The 14,817-nt window shown below is 37.2% G+C and overlaps 1 protein-coding gene across 6 annotated transcripts in view; it reads right to left on the bottom strand.

Moving 5' to 3' along the window:
• Nucleotides 1-14,817, bottom strand: part of LOC150101827 (putative protein kinase C delta type homolog) — a 270,938-nt gene that overhangs the window by 81,931 nt on the left and 174,190 nt on the right. For all 6 annotated transcript variants that reach the window (XM_090400070.1, XM_090400072.1, XM_090400071.1 and 3 more), the window contains one exon: nucleotides 13,118-13,180. In XM_090400070.1, coding sequence (XP_090256196.1) covers nucleotides 13,118-13,180 — 63 coding nt within the window. The remainder of the gene's footprint in view (nucleotides 1-13,117; nucleotides 13,181-14,817) is intronic.

The following is a 14,817-nucleotide window of genomic DNA, read 5'->3' as shown; positions in this document are numbered from 1 at the left end:
TTTTTTCAATTGCTTTAATAATACTATTAACCTTACCTGTTAGTTTAGCGAGCATTGAACATTCCTTTTTCAAGTTGAAATTGATTAAAACCTACTTAAGAACAAGTATGTCACAAAAAAGCTTGTTAGTTTGTCGTTGAAAACGATATATGTGCGGAATTAGATGTTAAGACCATTATTTCTAATTTTGTGAATATGACATCAACAACCCTAAAATATTAATTAAAAAATTTCAAGTATATTTATGTAATTTAATTTATTTTCTGTTATTCTGTAAAGATGTTATTTTTTGAATACTTATATTAAATGTTCTAATTATTTCTGAATTCTTTTCTTATTTTCTCATCTAACTTGAGTTTCTTTTATTTTCCTAAAAGATTGTTCCATTATAAAAATTATTAAAAAATTTTTACAAGTTACAAAGAATTTAGTAAGTTTTAAAAATCAGCTAATGCCTTTTTGTGCCTGTATAGGGAGTAGGCAAAGCCGTTTTTTTTGACCTATCTAACTTTTGGAGACTGAGTGGGCAGTTCAATTTACACTGGTAGCCAATCAGAGATAGCTGGCCGAAGGCTCGGCATGCAGTGAAGAAGGTGGCTAGTAAGTGCTGCCATCTAGTGGTCCCTAAGCCTAACACAACATATTTAATTTCTGAAAATAGTGTGGGTTCGACAGCCAATTTTCTCGAGTTTATGGGATTAAAAAACCTGCTAGCCTGTGCCAGAGATCGACTAACTCTGGAACCGGTCGAGAAGAGGCTTAGAAAAAGTTCCTCTATTTGGCGACTAGATTCGAATGCCTTTCGTCATGCGGTCAAGCACTGAAGAGTGCAAAGCCACTTCTACTGAGTTAAACAGGCTCTTCTTTAATTAAAATTCATTTTAATTTTGTTAGCAATTTGGGTCGGTGAGAAGGCTATAATCCTGTATTCAACGATTCTATTCAATTATGTTCAACGATTAAAGTGAAGTGGCTTTGTCAAAATTTGATTTAACTTAAGTTTTTTGAATATTTGGGTTTTTAACGATTATTCTGCCTAGTCAACACCCTAGGTTCATTACATTTAGCTAACCAACATATGGCTGTTCTGTCAAAATTTATTTAAGAAATTTCAAATAAGTTAAATTTTTATTATCGTCAAAGAACCACACACGCCCAGATCGTTACAGGGGTGCTTAGATAGAAATTGCATGCAGGCGGCAAAGACCCTAGCACCAGTTCTGTATATATATACACACACACGTCTGTGAGGTTAGCCTAGTGGCTGTGCGCTTTGCAACCATATGGCTGAGGAAGGAGTGTCCTAGGTTCGATTCCCGTCAATGACGTGAGGAGCTGAAGGATCCTCCTCATCCACAGCCAAGTTAGCCAGTCTTGGGCGTGGACAGTAGGGTTTTTCATACCGCAAAGCAAGCAAATCGGCTTTGAGAACCCAAGACTACGGACATAGGATACACTAGAGCGTAGGGCTGACCACCTTATCCTGTGAATGGCTTGAGGTCCGATGATTAATAAACCCTCAACACTACAAGATAAAAGAGATGTTTGTGATTGTCTGTGAAAATGCTAGTGGTGGGTGGCAGTAGATGGCGTTGGTGTAGATGATGAAGGTAGTTACGATTGGTGGAGATGGAGAGATGTAGAGTAGGTGCCCTCCCCCGGTGAGTCTTCGGACTATCTGGAGATGTTAAGTAATAAGTAATAATAATATATATATTAAAGATACCAAGAAATTATATACTTGGTTTTAATCCTTTTCCCAAGGAAGCAAAACAATGTTTTGCACATGAAATATATTCGTGTCTAAGCTACTTGTATGTAGAGGCTAATGACTTCACATCACTTGCCTTAGTATGTATGCCATAATACAAAGCACATCTCCCTTTGGGGTGTATAATGCTATGCATAATGGGAAGGGCCACTACCCAGACTGGTTTCAACCTTTATCAAGGTCTCATCAGTGGGAGCCAGAGCAGGGAGAGATACCTAGGTTGAAGTAGGTCTAGCACCTTTTGGCTACTTGTATATGAGATATATATGACTTCTGATTACTTCAAATCTCAGTATCTCTCCCGGGTCTGGCTCCCATTGATGAGTCCTCGATAAAGGTCGAAACCGGTCTGGTCAGTGGCCCTTCCCATTATGCATAGCATTATACACGTCTGAAAGGGTGGAGGGTGCTTTCATAATGGGATACTTACTAAGGCAAGTGGTATGAAGTCATTAGCCTCTATATAGAAGTAGCTTAGACATGAATATATTTAACACACAAAATATTATTTTGTTTCCTTGGGAAAAGGATTAAAACCAAATATGTAATTTCTTGATATCTTTAATGTATAATAAACTCAAGTACTTCTATATATGTATATATATGTATGTTATTTATTTATTTTTTTCCATCACGCTCTCTTGTGGAACCCTGGTTGATAAAGTCTAGACACTATCAAAAACTACTAAACAACTGTCACATTTGGAATTCACTTGGCCATCCAGGCTGGTCAGGTTGGTTGAGTGGTTAGTATATCCACTCTCCAACCAACAGGATGCAGGTTTAAATCCCACCCTTAGCAAAGATGTTTGTGATGCTGCAGTTTGTGATGGCAGAATATATTGCAGGGGAAAGATGTTAGCAGTGCATGGGATAAAATCAGCGGGTATCTGAGGAAAGCAATATCAGATTGTGTCCCTATGGTCAGGAAGTCAAACAAAGCAGGCGTTAGATGGATGAGCAGTAGTATCAAGCTTGATCTGCAAAAAAAGAAAATGTTATGGAGTATTTACAAGGAGAAAGGCGATCAGTACGCCCGTCAGCAGTACAAGGCTCAAGCTAGGAAGGTTACCAGCATAGTAAGAAAAGCTAAATCAGATTATGAGAAGACCTTAGCCAAAGAGATCAAGGGTAATCCCAAAGAGGTCTTCCACTATGTAGCAAGTAAGAGAAAGAATGACTTCGGAAGGATAATTTTAGTGGGTACTGATGGTATTGAGGTGACAAAATCAGATGTAATAGTCGAGTTACTGAGTGATCACTGTTCAAAAGTCTATCACCCAAGTGAGGATATCTCTATACCTGTAGCAATAACTAATGCAAGAATTGAAGCTAAAGAATCAGAGGTATTTAATATATTGTAAAATTTAAATGCAAAGACTGCTGTAGGCTTAGATGGAATATCAGCTCAGGTGTTGTGTGAATATGCAAACTAATTGTCAACCCTCTTACTTGGATATTTAATTTAAGTTTGAACTCTGGTATGGTCCCTAGGGAGTGGAAGTTATGCAAACTTGTTCCTTTGCATAAGGGTGGCTCTAAAACTGCGGTAGTTAATTAAAGACCAATCACCATCTCAGGAGTAGTGGTAAAAGTATTGGAAAAGTTGGTTAAAGACAAAATTCAAGAATGGGTGGATCAGGATATGATACTCTATAGAGGCCAACATGGTTTTGTTAAAGGTAGTCCTGCCTTAGCAATCTATTAACTTTTCATAATAGAATGACATCTGAGTTGGACATAGAACTGGCTACACAGTGGTACTTCTGGATTTTGCTAAGGCTTTTGACAGGATACCCTATGGAACACTGTTACACAAATTGGAGCAGATGGGAATGGATACTAAATTGGTGATATGTATAGGAGAATGGCTCAGGGAAAGATACCAGAAGGTGGTGTATGGAGGAGCCGAGTCCAGGATGAGGCAGGTGACCAGTGGTGTGCCTCTGGGCTCTGTGCCATTGTTGTTTAATTTGTATATAAATGATATAGGAAATGGCTTAAAGGGAGATATTCAGTTGTTTGCTGATGATGCAAAGTTGGGTAGCGTAATAAAAAATCAAGCTGATGTTGAAAGTTTGCAGGATGATTTAAATAAGCTGGTAGAATGTGCAAAAGGTAATGGATGTCAGTTCAATGTGGAAATGAGTAAAGTTATGCATTTTGGGATTAAATGATTACCAGCTGTGTACTACATTGATGGAACAGTACTCCAAGAGATTGATGAGGCTAGGGACTTAGGGGTGTTGGTAGATAGGGAGATGAAGCTCACTGGACACATTACTAAGGTGTCCAAGATTGCACATAGGATTACTTGGTTGTTGAGGAACACACTGACATCCAGAGATAAATAGGTTATTATTCCCCTTTATAAAGCGTTGATACTTCCACATTTGAATTACTGTACTCAGGTCTGGTCACCTGGATTCCTTGGAGATGAGGAAGCTGTGGAGAGGGTTCAGAGAAGAGTGACCAAGTTGGTGAGTGATGTAAAAAATGCTCCTACATTGATAGATTGAGTGCTTGTGGATTGCAGAGGTTGGTTGATAGGTGGAGAAGAGGGGATATGATAGAAACATTTAAATTACTGAAAGGTTTTTATAGGATTGATGCAGGGGAAATGTTTCAGCTGTATGATAGTGATGGAAGAACAAGAGGTCATCCCTGGAAATTAAAGAAGAGTGTGGTTAACAAGGGTGTCAGAACGAAGTTTTTTTCCTGGAGAGTGGTGAATGAGCGGAATTCATTGCCTGACTTAGTTGTACGCTCTTCGTCTGTAAATGAATTCAAGAAGAGATATGACAGATATTGTTTTGCTGGTTTGGGTCTCCCACGATGAGTCTACTGACTCCATGGAGATATCCATAATAATAATCTTCCTTATGTGGGAGGTGCATTTCATTGTCCAGTGCAAGTCCACTGCCCTGCTTACTGAAGTCCTGAAGTGGCTTGAAAAAAGTTCTGTTTTGTTTCTGGAGCAGGATTTCCAGATTAAGTAAAAATAAATTATAAACACCAAAAAATATATAAAATTAAAAAAAAAATGTTAAAAAAAATTCCTTAACCTATGGTATGAATGTAAAAAATCCCATACAAATGTACTATAGGTTTACAGAAAAACTTTTTCTGAGTGGGATCTAAATAAAAAAATAAAAATAATTACCAATTTTTATTTTTTCCGTTATGCTTTTAGAGAGGTAAAAAAAAATCTTCAGTGCAGTATGCAGACTTAAAGCTGTAGCTAGCTGCATATGATTGTGAAACAAACTTGAACACAATTTTGCTAACATTTATCCAGGTATTGAGCTACAGAATTCAAATCTAACTGGAAGAGATTAAGAATAACAGTCATATATATATATTATTATTATTATTCAGGCCTCCATGGAGTCAAAAGACTCATTGTGAGAGGTCCTTCCTAAGAAACACAAAGTCTATCATACCTTAAACGTCAAAGTCTATCACTCCTTAAACTCATTGACCATTCTCGCTCTCACCACTCCATCAGGCAATGCATTCCATGGTTCAACCACCCTCCATGCAAAGAAACTACTCCTCACCCTCTTGCTCACAGTTTCTTTTGTAACTTCCAGAGATGGCCTCTTGTCATCACTCATTCCCACTGTTCAACCAAGCGAAAGAACTCCCCAGTGTCAACCCTGTAACCACCTCTCAACTGTTTAAAAGTCTCAATCATATCACCTCTCCCTCCTCTATCCACCAAACTCTGCAGTCCATATTCCCTCAGCCGATCCTTACAACCAAAATTGTACAGTCCTGAAACCATCTCTGTCATCTGTCTTTGTACCCTTTCCACGGTTAATTTATCCCCTTCAAATCCTGAGGACCAAATCTGAGAACAATAGTCTAAGTGTGGTCTGATCAGAGACTTATACAATGGAATGATAACCCTTTTATCTCTGCAGGTCAGTGTCCTTCTCATAATTGCAGCAATCCTCTGTTACCTTCACCACCTTTGCAATATGTCCCCTAAATTTCAGGTTTCTATCAATCATCAACCCCCAGATCTCTCGTCTCCCCTGCTTCCTCCAGTTTAACCCCTCTCATAGAGTATGCAGCATCCCATCGATGTGTACCAAACCTCAAGACCTTACATTTTGCTGCATTAAACTGATACCCCCATTCATTTGCCTATCTATCTAGCTTATTCAAATCCTCTTGCAGGGCTGCTGCATCTGCACTATTACTAATAATCCTTCCCAGCTTCGCATCATCTGCAAACAACTGAATATCCCCTTTCAATCCACTGACAATGTCATTGATATAAAGGTTAAACAATATAGGTCCCAGTACTGAGCCCTGTGGGACCCCACTTATAACCCTCTGCTTCCTTGAAACTGCCCCACCATACTCAACTCTCTGATACCTATCAGGCAGCAAATCCTGAATCCAGTTGACCAATCTGACATTCAGACCCATGAGCTGCAACTTAAATATCAGCTTATCATGTGGCACCCTGTCAAATGCCTTCGCTAAGTCTAAGAAAATGGCAGTATATGCCTTTCCCTTATCTCTTGTAATGCTCTTGTAACTTTATCATAAAAGGCTAGCATATTGCTAAAACAAGAGCGCCCCTTCACAAATCCATGTTGACTCTCACAGATAACATTACCCTCATCTTCCCAATGCTGTATATGGTCCTTCACTACTTTCTCCAAGATCTTACTAACTACTGATGAGACACAAACTGGTCTATAATTAGACACTTCCAGTCTGCCACCGCCCTTATGCAATGGCACTATCTTACCTTCCTTCCATTCCATGGGCACCTTTCCAGCAGCTAGACTTTCATTGAAAAGCCAGGTCAAAGGCACTGTCAGTTCCCTAGCACATTCTCTCAAAACTCGTGGTGAAATACCATCCAGTCCCACAGCTTTACTGACATCCAGAGTACTCAGTATTTGAAACACACTCTCCTCCTGTACCTCTAAACCTTGAACCTGCCCTATCCCTCTAGCATTAAAACTGACTCCTCCAGGATGAAATATTCCAATAAAGTGTTCATTGAACAATTCTACTATGTCTGCTACATCAGTCACTCTATTTCCATTTTTATTCCACAATATCATTCTTCCACAGTCATTTCTCCTCCTACTGGCCACATATCTAAAAAAAATTCCCTAGGATTTTCTTTGGATCTCAGAGCTAATCTCCTTTCATATTCCAGTTTCGTCTTCCTTACCATACTAGTCACTCTTCTGGCCTGTGTCTTATATTCTTCATGCATCTTCTCTTCTCCTGTCTCCTTATATCTCTTCCATAGCCTCTTTTTTGCATGCAATTCCTGTTTAATATTGTTTGTCATCCACTTTACTCCAAATTGTGTCCTCTTCTTCACTCGTGGTATACAACTTACCATTGCTGCTAACAAATATTCTTTCATAATTTCCCACGCACTAATGATATCTCATCCTTCCAATTCCTCCCTCCATGAAACTTCCCCAAGTTGATGTCTTAGACTATTATAATCACCTGCCTTATAATTCCACATACGTTCCCATCTCTTGATACTCCTGCATGTCTATTCATTTTCCAAGTCAAAACCATATGGTCACTCTCTCCAACTGGTGGGAGAGATGTCATCTCAGTTATTATCAACTCTTCTGATGCTACAACCAAATCCAAAATTTTTGAACCTCTTGTTCCCTCTATTACATGTTCCCTAAGACATTTGTCTCTCAAGAATTCTAGAAATTCCATTCCATTCCCTTATTGCTACATGCATCTTCCTCTCCTCAGTTTATACTACTGTAGTTAAAATCTCCCATAATCATTCTTCTTGCACTTGCCAAACTCAACTATCTAAACATTTCCTGGTCCCCACCCTCTGTATGCCTGGGTCTGTAGCAACACCCCCACTAAATATCCTGTCTTGCCCACCTCTACCTCACATCATATGTGAGGTAGAGGTGGGCAAGACCACTCTTAGAGAACATAGGTCGTCACTTATCATAAGCAGTACTCTACCACCACGCTTTCCCTTCCTATCTGCCGAAAAATGCTGTACCCAGCGACTTCTATTCCTGTTATTATATCCTCTTCTGTCAACCATGTCTCAGTGATCTCGATAATATTTGGCCAGGCTGATGCTATCTGCGCCACCAATTCCTCTCCCTTATTCCAGATACTCCTGGCATTAGTATTAGTATTAGTATATGGCATATAAATGCCGTTGTTTCTATACCCAGCATTATATCCTCTAGACTCCACTGGGCACTCAGTGTTATCTGATGTCGTCCCCCTTCTCCCAAGTACCCATTCCCACATAGGAGATAGCAAAGAAAAAAAGTTGATTGACGATAAGGCGGGTGATCATTTATACAATGTTAAAAAACAGTAAAATTAATGATAAAGTAGACAATAATGACATTGTAAAACGGAATGCAGTTAACTGTAAGGTGATGAGCAGGACTGACAGTGAACAAGTGTGTGTGTGTGACTGGCATTAAAATAGTGAGGGTGAATGATAGTGCAAAAAGGATGCATTGGTGAAGATGAGGCAACAAATGAGGAGGGGTGCAGAGTGAAATGAAGAGAATCGTAGATATGTATAGAAGAGTGAAGAAGACGAAAACAAATGATGCTGGTATGAAAATGGTAATGAAAGACCCATGAGTATCGTTATATAGCAATTTGATCATTAGAGGTGTGGTAAATGAGAATATGCACAATGTTTGTTTTCCTGGAGATAAAATGAATAGAATGATTTCTATTCATTCTATTCATATGGATATGAGAACTAACTGAGTAAAGGAGCTGGTAGTGGTGGTAGGAACAAATGACTTGACTGGGAAAAAGGAGAATGTAAGATTGGATATCAGGAAGTTGTTGAGAAGGATAAAAAAAAAAATAATAATGTGATAGGAAAAGTAGTCAGTGTGTTGTCCAGGTATAACAGTGATGAGATGAGGTGGAGAGCAAGAATTATGAATTACCATATTTTTCGATGTATAAGACGCCCTATGTATAAGATGAACCCTACTTTTTCAAAACCAAAATTAAGAAATCAATATTTTAAACATAAAACAGAACACATTTGATATATTTTTTTTTAAATATTCAAGGTATATTTAGTAATTAGGTAATATTTTAAAGATACATAATAACGACTGTCATATTGAAGAATATGACAATCATTTTTTATTTTTGAACATTTTCATGGGCTAATGCACAAAATATTGTTAATGCATTAACTTACCCCAACGATGAGTTGCAGACGAATGAATGCTTTCAGAGTTCTGATTGGTTTATTCAGAATTAGTCGTTAATGGTGTCAATCGATAGAGTTAACAAAGGCTAGTGACTGGCGTAAGCCTGTTCACAGAGACAAGGTACTAGCAGTTTCACCATGGCAATCGCAGGTCTCTCAACCGGTTGCCCCCCCCCCGTGTATAAGACGACCCCCAATTTTTCATCTAAAAATTTTAGAAAAAGTATAGACTTATACATGGAAAAATACAGTATATATTAACAGAAATGTGTGAAGAGAAAGGAGTGCAGTTTGTTAATGTGTGGAATGAATTTAAAGAAAGAACTGAATTGCATAAGAGTGATGGGCTGAATTTAAATGATTTTAGTGAGTCATTTTGGTGTGAGCGTAATGAGTGCAGAGAATAAATATGAGCTAGTAAGAAGTGATGTGATAGAGCAGGACAGTAAGGAAGGAGAGACTGAAGTGCTGCTTATGAATGAAGAAGTAGTTAGCATAAGTGTATAGAATGAGAAAGTGTGCAAGACAGGAAAATGGGGAGACTCAAGGTGGATAGGAGAACACAGAGCAGAGCGAGAAAGATTGATGCTCCAAGAGGATGTGAATGTGCATGTGTGTTTCATCCTGGATACAGACAAAAAGGGAAGGGGATGACCTGGGATGTAGGGAAAACAGTTGGATTTGAAGAGGGTTCTGGGAAAGTAAGGAGAAAAAGAAACAGCTTGAGGAAAGTATGGAGAAGTAACATCTAATAAGTAGTATCAATGAAACTTATTAGAGATTCAGGAATGAACTGTTACGTTTGTATACGAATGCTAGAAATAACAGAAAGAAGGAAAATGAAATGGTTGCATTGACTAAGATTGTTCACATAAGTGCAGAGGCATAGCTAGGGAGGGGTGGAGGGGATGGTCAGCCCTGGGCTGACCTACATCAAAGACCTTCAGCCCAATCGCCCAAGAATACCAACATTGCCTGCTAGTGGGCACCATCAGGACTCTAGGAGAAATAATAGCTTCCTGCTTCTTCCTCACTTAATGTGTGCTGTGCCTGCATGCATGTGTCTTGTTCTTAAGTTTCTTGAAAATGGCACCATGACGTTGCCAAAATATTGAAGTATATTAAAATTTATTTTAATGTATATCCTGGTTGACATTGTAAATTCCTTAAATTATTTATTAAAAAATGCATAACCAACGTCTAAGCCTTTCCACGAGTAGAGCAGTTAGGGTTGGATATTAGACTAGTACATTGGATTGGAGATTGGCTGTCTGATAGGTATCAACAAGTCGTGTATGGTGGACAACATCCCAGAAGAAGAAAGTCACTAATGGTGTGCCTCAGAGGTCTGCTTTAGGGCCACTACTGTTTAACCTGTATGTTAATGATATTGGGAAAGATTTGGATGGAGATATTCAATTGTTTTCAGATGATGCAAAGTTGGGGAGAACTATGAGGAGTAGAGCAAATGTTTTGGCCTTATAAGACTTGAATAGATTGAGTGAATGGGCATGGGAGTGGGGATGCAAGTTCAATGTTGCAAAAGTAAGGTTTTAAAATTTGTAAAACAAATATGAGATGTAGAATTTACTCTTGGTGGGGATATATTGTTGGAGATGGAAGAAATAAGAAATCTTGGGGTGATGGTGGATAAGAATCTGAAATTTAGAAAATCAGACAAGATTTTGTTGATAGGAAAATATGTGGGACCTTTATTCCCAACAACAACAAAATATCATCTGTTACCATCTACAGAAGACAAACTGTCACCTCTATTGTTATCTGGTGTTTACCAGATTCCTTGTGAATGTATGACATACTTGGGGCAAACAGGCCATTCTGTGGAAAAAAGAATTAATGAACATCGGTATTACATTGAATATGTGAAACCTCAAAAGTCTGTTCTGGCACAGCATAGTATCGACATTAAACACAATATTACAGTATTATCCCAAGATCCAATAGAGTCACGGTATCATCTAGGAGGTCCATTTTGTCATACACACAGCTCATCATACTGCACCTTAAACACATCACATTCAAATTCTCTGCAGACAGCACATTGTCAGCAATGCATTCCAATCATTCACAACTATCCATGCAAAAACCCTGGTTCTCATTCCTCTGCTCACACACTCTTTATATAGCTTTTTTAAAGTTTTCAATGCTCTTTATTCTTAAAGGTAAATGTCATCTTTCAGTGGTCTCCCTTTGTTTGTTACAAGGACTGATTCAAGAAGCAATTATTTAGCCTCTTGGGAAGGAAGTATATAGCTTTCTATTTTAGATAATTAATGTTATTTAGGTATTTAAGGTGGACATATAATGAAATTAAATCCTCTCCAGTCGATGCCAATTACTATATTTCCAGTGTTTATTGGGTATCACTTTTCTTTCTTTCTGACTTTTGTGCATGAAGTCTGTGAGAGCAGGACAAAATTATCTGGTGCACAAAAGTCAGAAAGAAAAGAGAAGTCCAATAATTTTGTTTTAAACAATAAACAAAATAGTTTACTCTAATTTGTGTTTCCTCAGCTTAATCAGTCAAATATTAATTACATGTCTCACAAACAAGAAAGCCTTTGAGATCTCTCTCACATACACAGTAGTGAACAAATTAATCTGAACAATTTGAATTTTCATAAAGTTTTTGGTTTTTGTTTCAGTTCATGATAATTTTGGTTTACTATTTTGGTTGAGTGCTGCATGTTTTAACTGTCTCTATGATGTTTATTAATAGTGTTGTGTGTTTTTAATATTTAAAACAAATTGACATTTGTAGTGTTTTATTCATTTTGTGTAGCTATAAAATATACACATCTCCAAGAAAGTGTTCAAAAATATGTACTCTTTCTCAGAACACATTCAAGACTCGAAGAAAAATTGCCAGTGAGTGTGGTATTGGTTTGGGTACTATTAATGCAATTTTAAAGAGGTTTAGGGAGACAGATACCTTTTCTCCTAACAGAAAATGTGAGCAAAACCACACTTACTCAAGATCGTTTACTAGTTAGCAAAAGCAAAATGAATCCAAGATTGTCTGCTGTAGACTTAAATAGAGACTTGGCAACTAGTGGGATTAATGTTCCTAGCATGACAGTCCATTGAAGATTTTTGGAAGTAGGGAGGACTGCCTATAGACCAAAAAAGAAACAACAGCTGATAAAGGCTATGCAGAAAAATAGGCTCTAGTGGGCAAAAGTGTAAAAAGATTGAGCCATTGAGAAGTGGAAGAAGGTTGTATTCTCAGACGAGAGCCATTTCTTTGTCCAAGGTGAGTGCATATCCTATGTTTGTAAATCAGTGGCTTAGAAGACTTCTCCTGCCTACCTTCAACAAGCTGCTAAACACTCAGTTAAAAAGATATTCTGTGGTTGTTTTACATATGATGGTCCATGATCACTTGTGCCTATTGACAGTATGATGAAAAATGACCAATACATAAAAATATTGGAGAAAAGAGTGGTCCCACAAATCCAGAAAGACAAAAAAAAAAAAAAAACTCTTCATCCAATTTCTACAGTGCACGTTTTCTTCATCCAATTTCTCCATGCCACATTTCAAAAAAAGTGAGAGTTTCTCAAAAATCACCCAATTGCTTCAGTGGCAAGGTAACTTCTGGCATTAACCTAATAAAAATTTGTTGGCCATAGTAAAAAAGAGACTTGGAAAATTAAATTGTGATACAAAGGTTATAACTTAATACAATCCGTTATAAAGATATGGTTTCGGGATGCAGAAATAAGAAAAATGTGTTCAACATTGGTAGAGTTCATGCCTAAGTGACTTAATGAACTTATTATTATTATTACCCCAAGACCTCATGGAGTCAAAGACTCATCTGGCAGGTCCTTTTATCACACACACACACACACAGCTCATCATACTGTGTCTTAGACTTAATGAACGTATTAGGAACAGACGATCACAAATTATTAGGTAAAGCTGGAGTCACATTTTTCTTTAAAATGCGAGTTCACATTAATTTGTTCACTACTGAGTGTGTGTGTTTGTATATATATATAATATTATTATGCAAATACATTATACATACTATTTACAATTAAAATATTTTGTTCTTAATATAGAAAACAAGTTAAATATTATACACTTACCTATAAACGATTCCCTTCTTGTGTAAAAATTTGAGAACACATACTACTTCTGCACTGTAGAAACTGAAATAAAAATATCCTATATATTATTGCTGCAAATAATTTATTGCATTTTGATATTTCAGATCTTTGATACACATAATAATAATTATTACTATTAATGTTAGCCTTCCACAAAAAGATAAATCAGTCTAGGATGGCAAAGGTATAAATGCCACTAACCTGCTTAAGTTCTTAATATATATTAAACTTGTATGTAACAACAATACCAAAAGTCATTATTATTATTTTCTTGATCTCAAATGAAGTCACAGGATTCATTGTGGGAAGCCAACGATAGTCAACACACAGTCTATTATACCACCCTTTAAACTCATTCACCATTTGTACTTTTACCCTCTCAGGTATTGCATTCCATGCTTCTATCACTCTCCATGCAAAAGAACTTACCTTATTCACTACTTCCTTTTTTTCACTTCCAGGGATGGCTTCTTGTTCTATCATATAAAAGGATTGGTTTCTAGATAATAAAACTAGAGCACCTGGAGACAAATCATCAATATTTAAGCCTGACGAGCATGCAAATTCAAAAAAATTTGCTACTCTGCACATAAGCTGGCTCATACATTCATACTGATAATCTTATCTTCTTTTTCCTCCATTTCTCTCAGATTTTTTTTTTATATCTTTATTGTTTACTTTTGTTTAATTCTTATATACATTATATATATGTTTAGATACAATATAACAATATTTACACATACATAAATTTTTTTTGGTGAAATGAAAACAGGAGAAAAAGATATCCTTGAAGTATGGAGTAATTACTTTGAAAAACTGCTAAATGAAACAAGCAGTGATGACAGCACAGTGATAAAAAACACTGACCAGGCATGCAGTCAGGAATACATATCCATACTTGAAGTAGAAAAAGCCATCAAAGGCTTGAAATGTGGAAAGGCAGCAGGAGTAGATGATATTCGACCAGAAATGCTGAAGTATGGTGGTATAAGAGTCTTACAGTGGCTGCACTGCATAGTTCAGAAAGCCTGGACAGAGGGACGAATTCCCGATGATTGGAGTAGAGCTCTCATAGTACCCATATATAAAAAGGGAAATAAAACTGAATGTGAGAATTACAGAGGTATTTCCCTACTGAGTGTTCCTGGCAAGATCTATGCAAGTATACTTGAGAAACGGTTGAGAAGAATTGTGGAAGAAAAGCTTGGTGAAGAACAAGCTGGATTCAGGCCAAATAGAGGCTGTCAGGATCAGATCTTCACTTTACGACAAATAGTCGAGAAAACATGGGAATATAACAAAGATCTGTATTTAAGTTTTGTCGATTTGGAAAAGGCATATGACAAGGTGCCAAGAGAGAAGCTATTCAATACGCTGCAGTTATATGGTGTCAATGGGGCATTATATCAAGCAATACTTAGTATTTATTTGAGTTGTGAGTCAGCAGTTAGAATTGAAGGAAGTACAGGAAAATGGTTTAATGTTAAATCTGGTGTGAGACAAGGATGTACATTATCCCCTCTGTTATTCATTATCTATATGGATCACATTATGAAGGAATGTGGTATTAAACCTAATATCAAAATTGGAGATGTTAATGTCAGCTCTTTGCTTTATGCAGATGATGTTATACTTCTAAATAAATCCACTACAAGTCTGCAAGATTCTCTGACTAAATT

Source organism: Typopeltis vanoorti, chromosome 11 (genome assembly GCF_054136105.1).
Source record: "Typopeltis vanoorti isolate ZY-2024b chromosome 11, IOZ_Tvanoo_1.0, whole genome shotgun sequence".
Classification (NCBI taxonomy): Eukaryota; Metazoa; Arthropoda; class Arachnida; order Uropygi; family Thelyphonidae; genus Typopeltis; species Typopeltis vanoorti.
The sequence above is the reverse complement of the archived record's forward strand: the minus strand, read 5'-3'. Positions and strand labels throughout refer to the sequence as shown.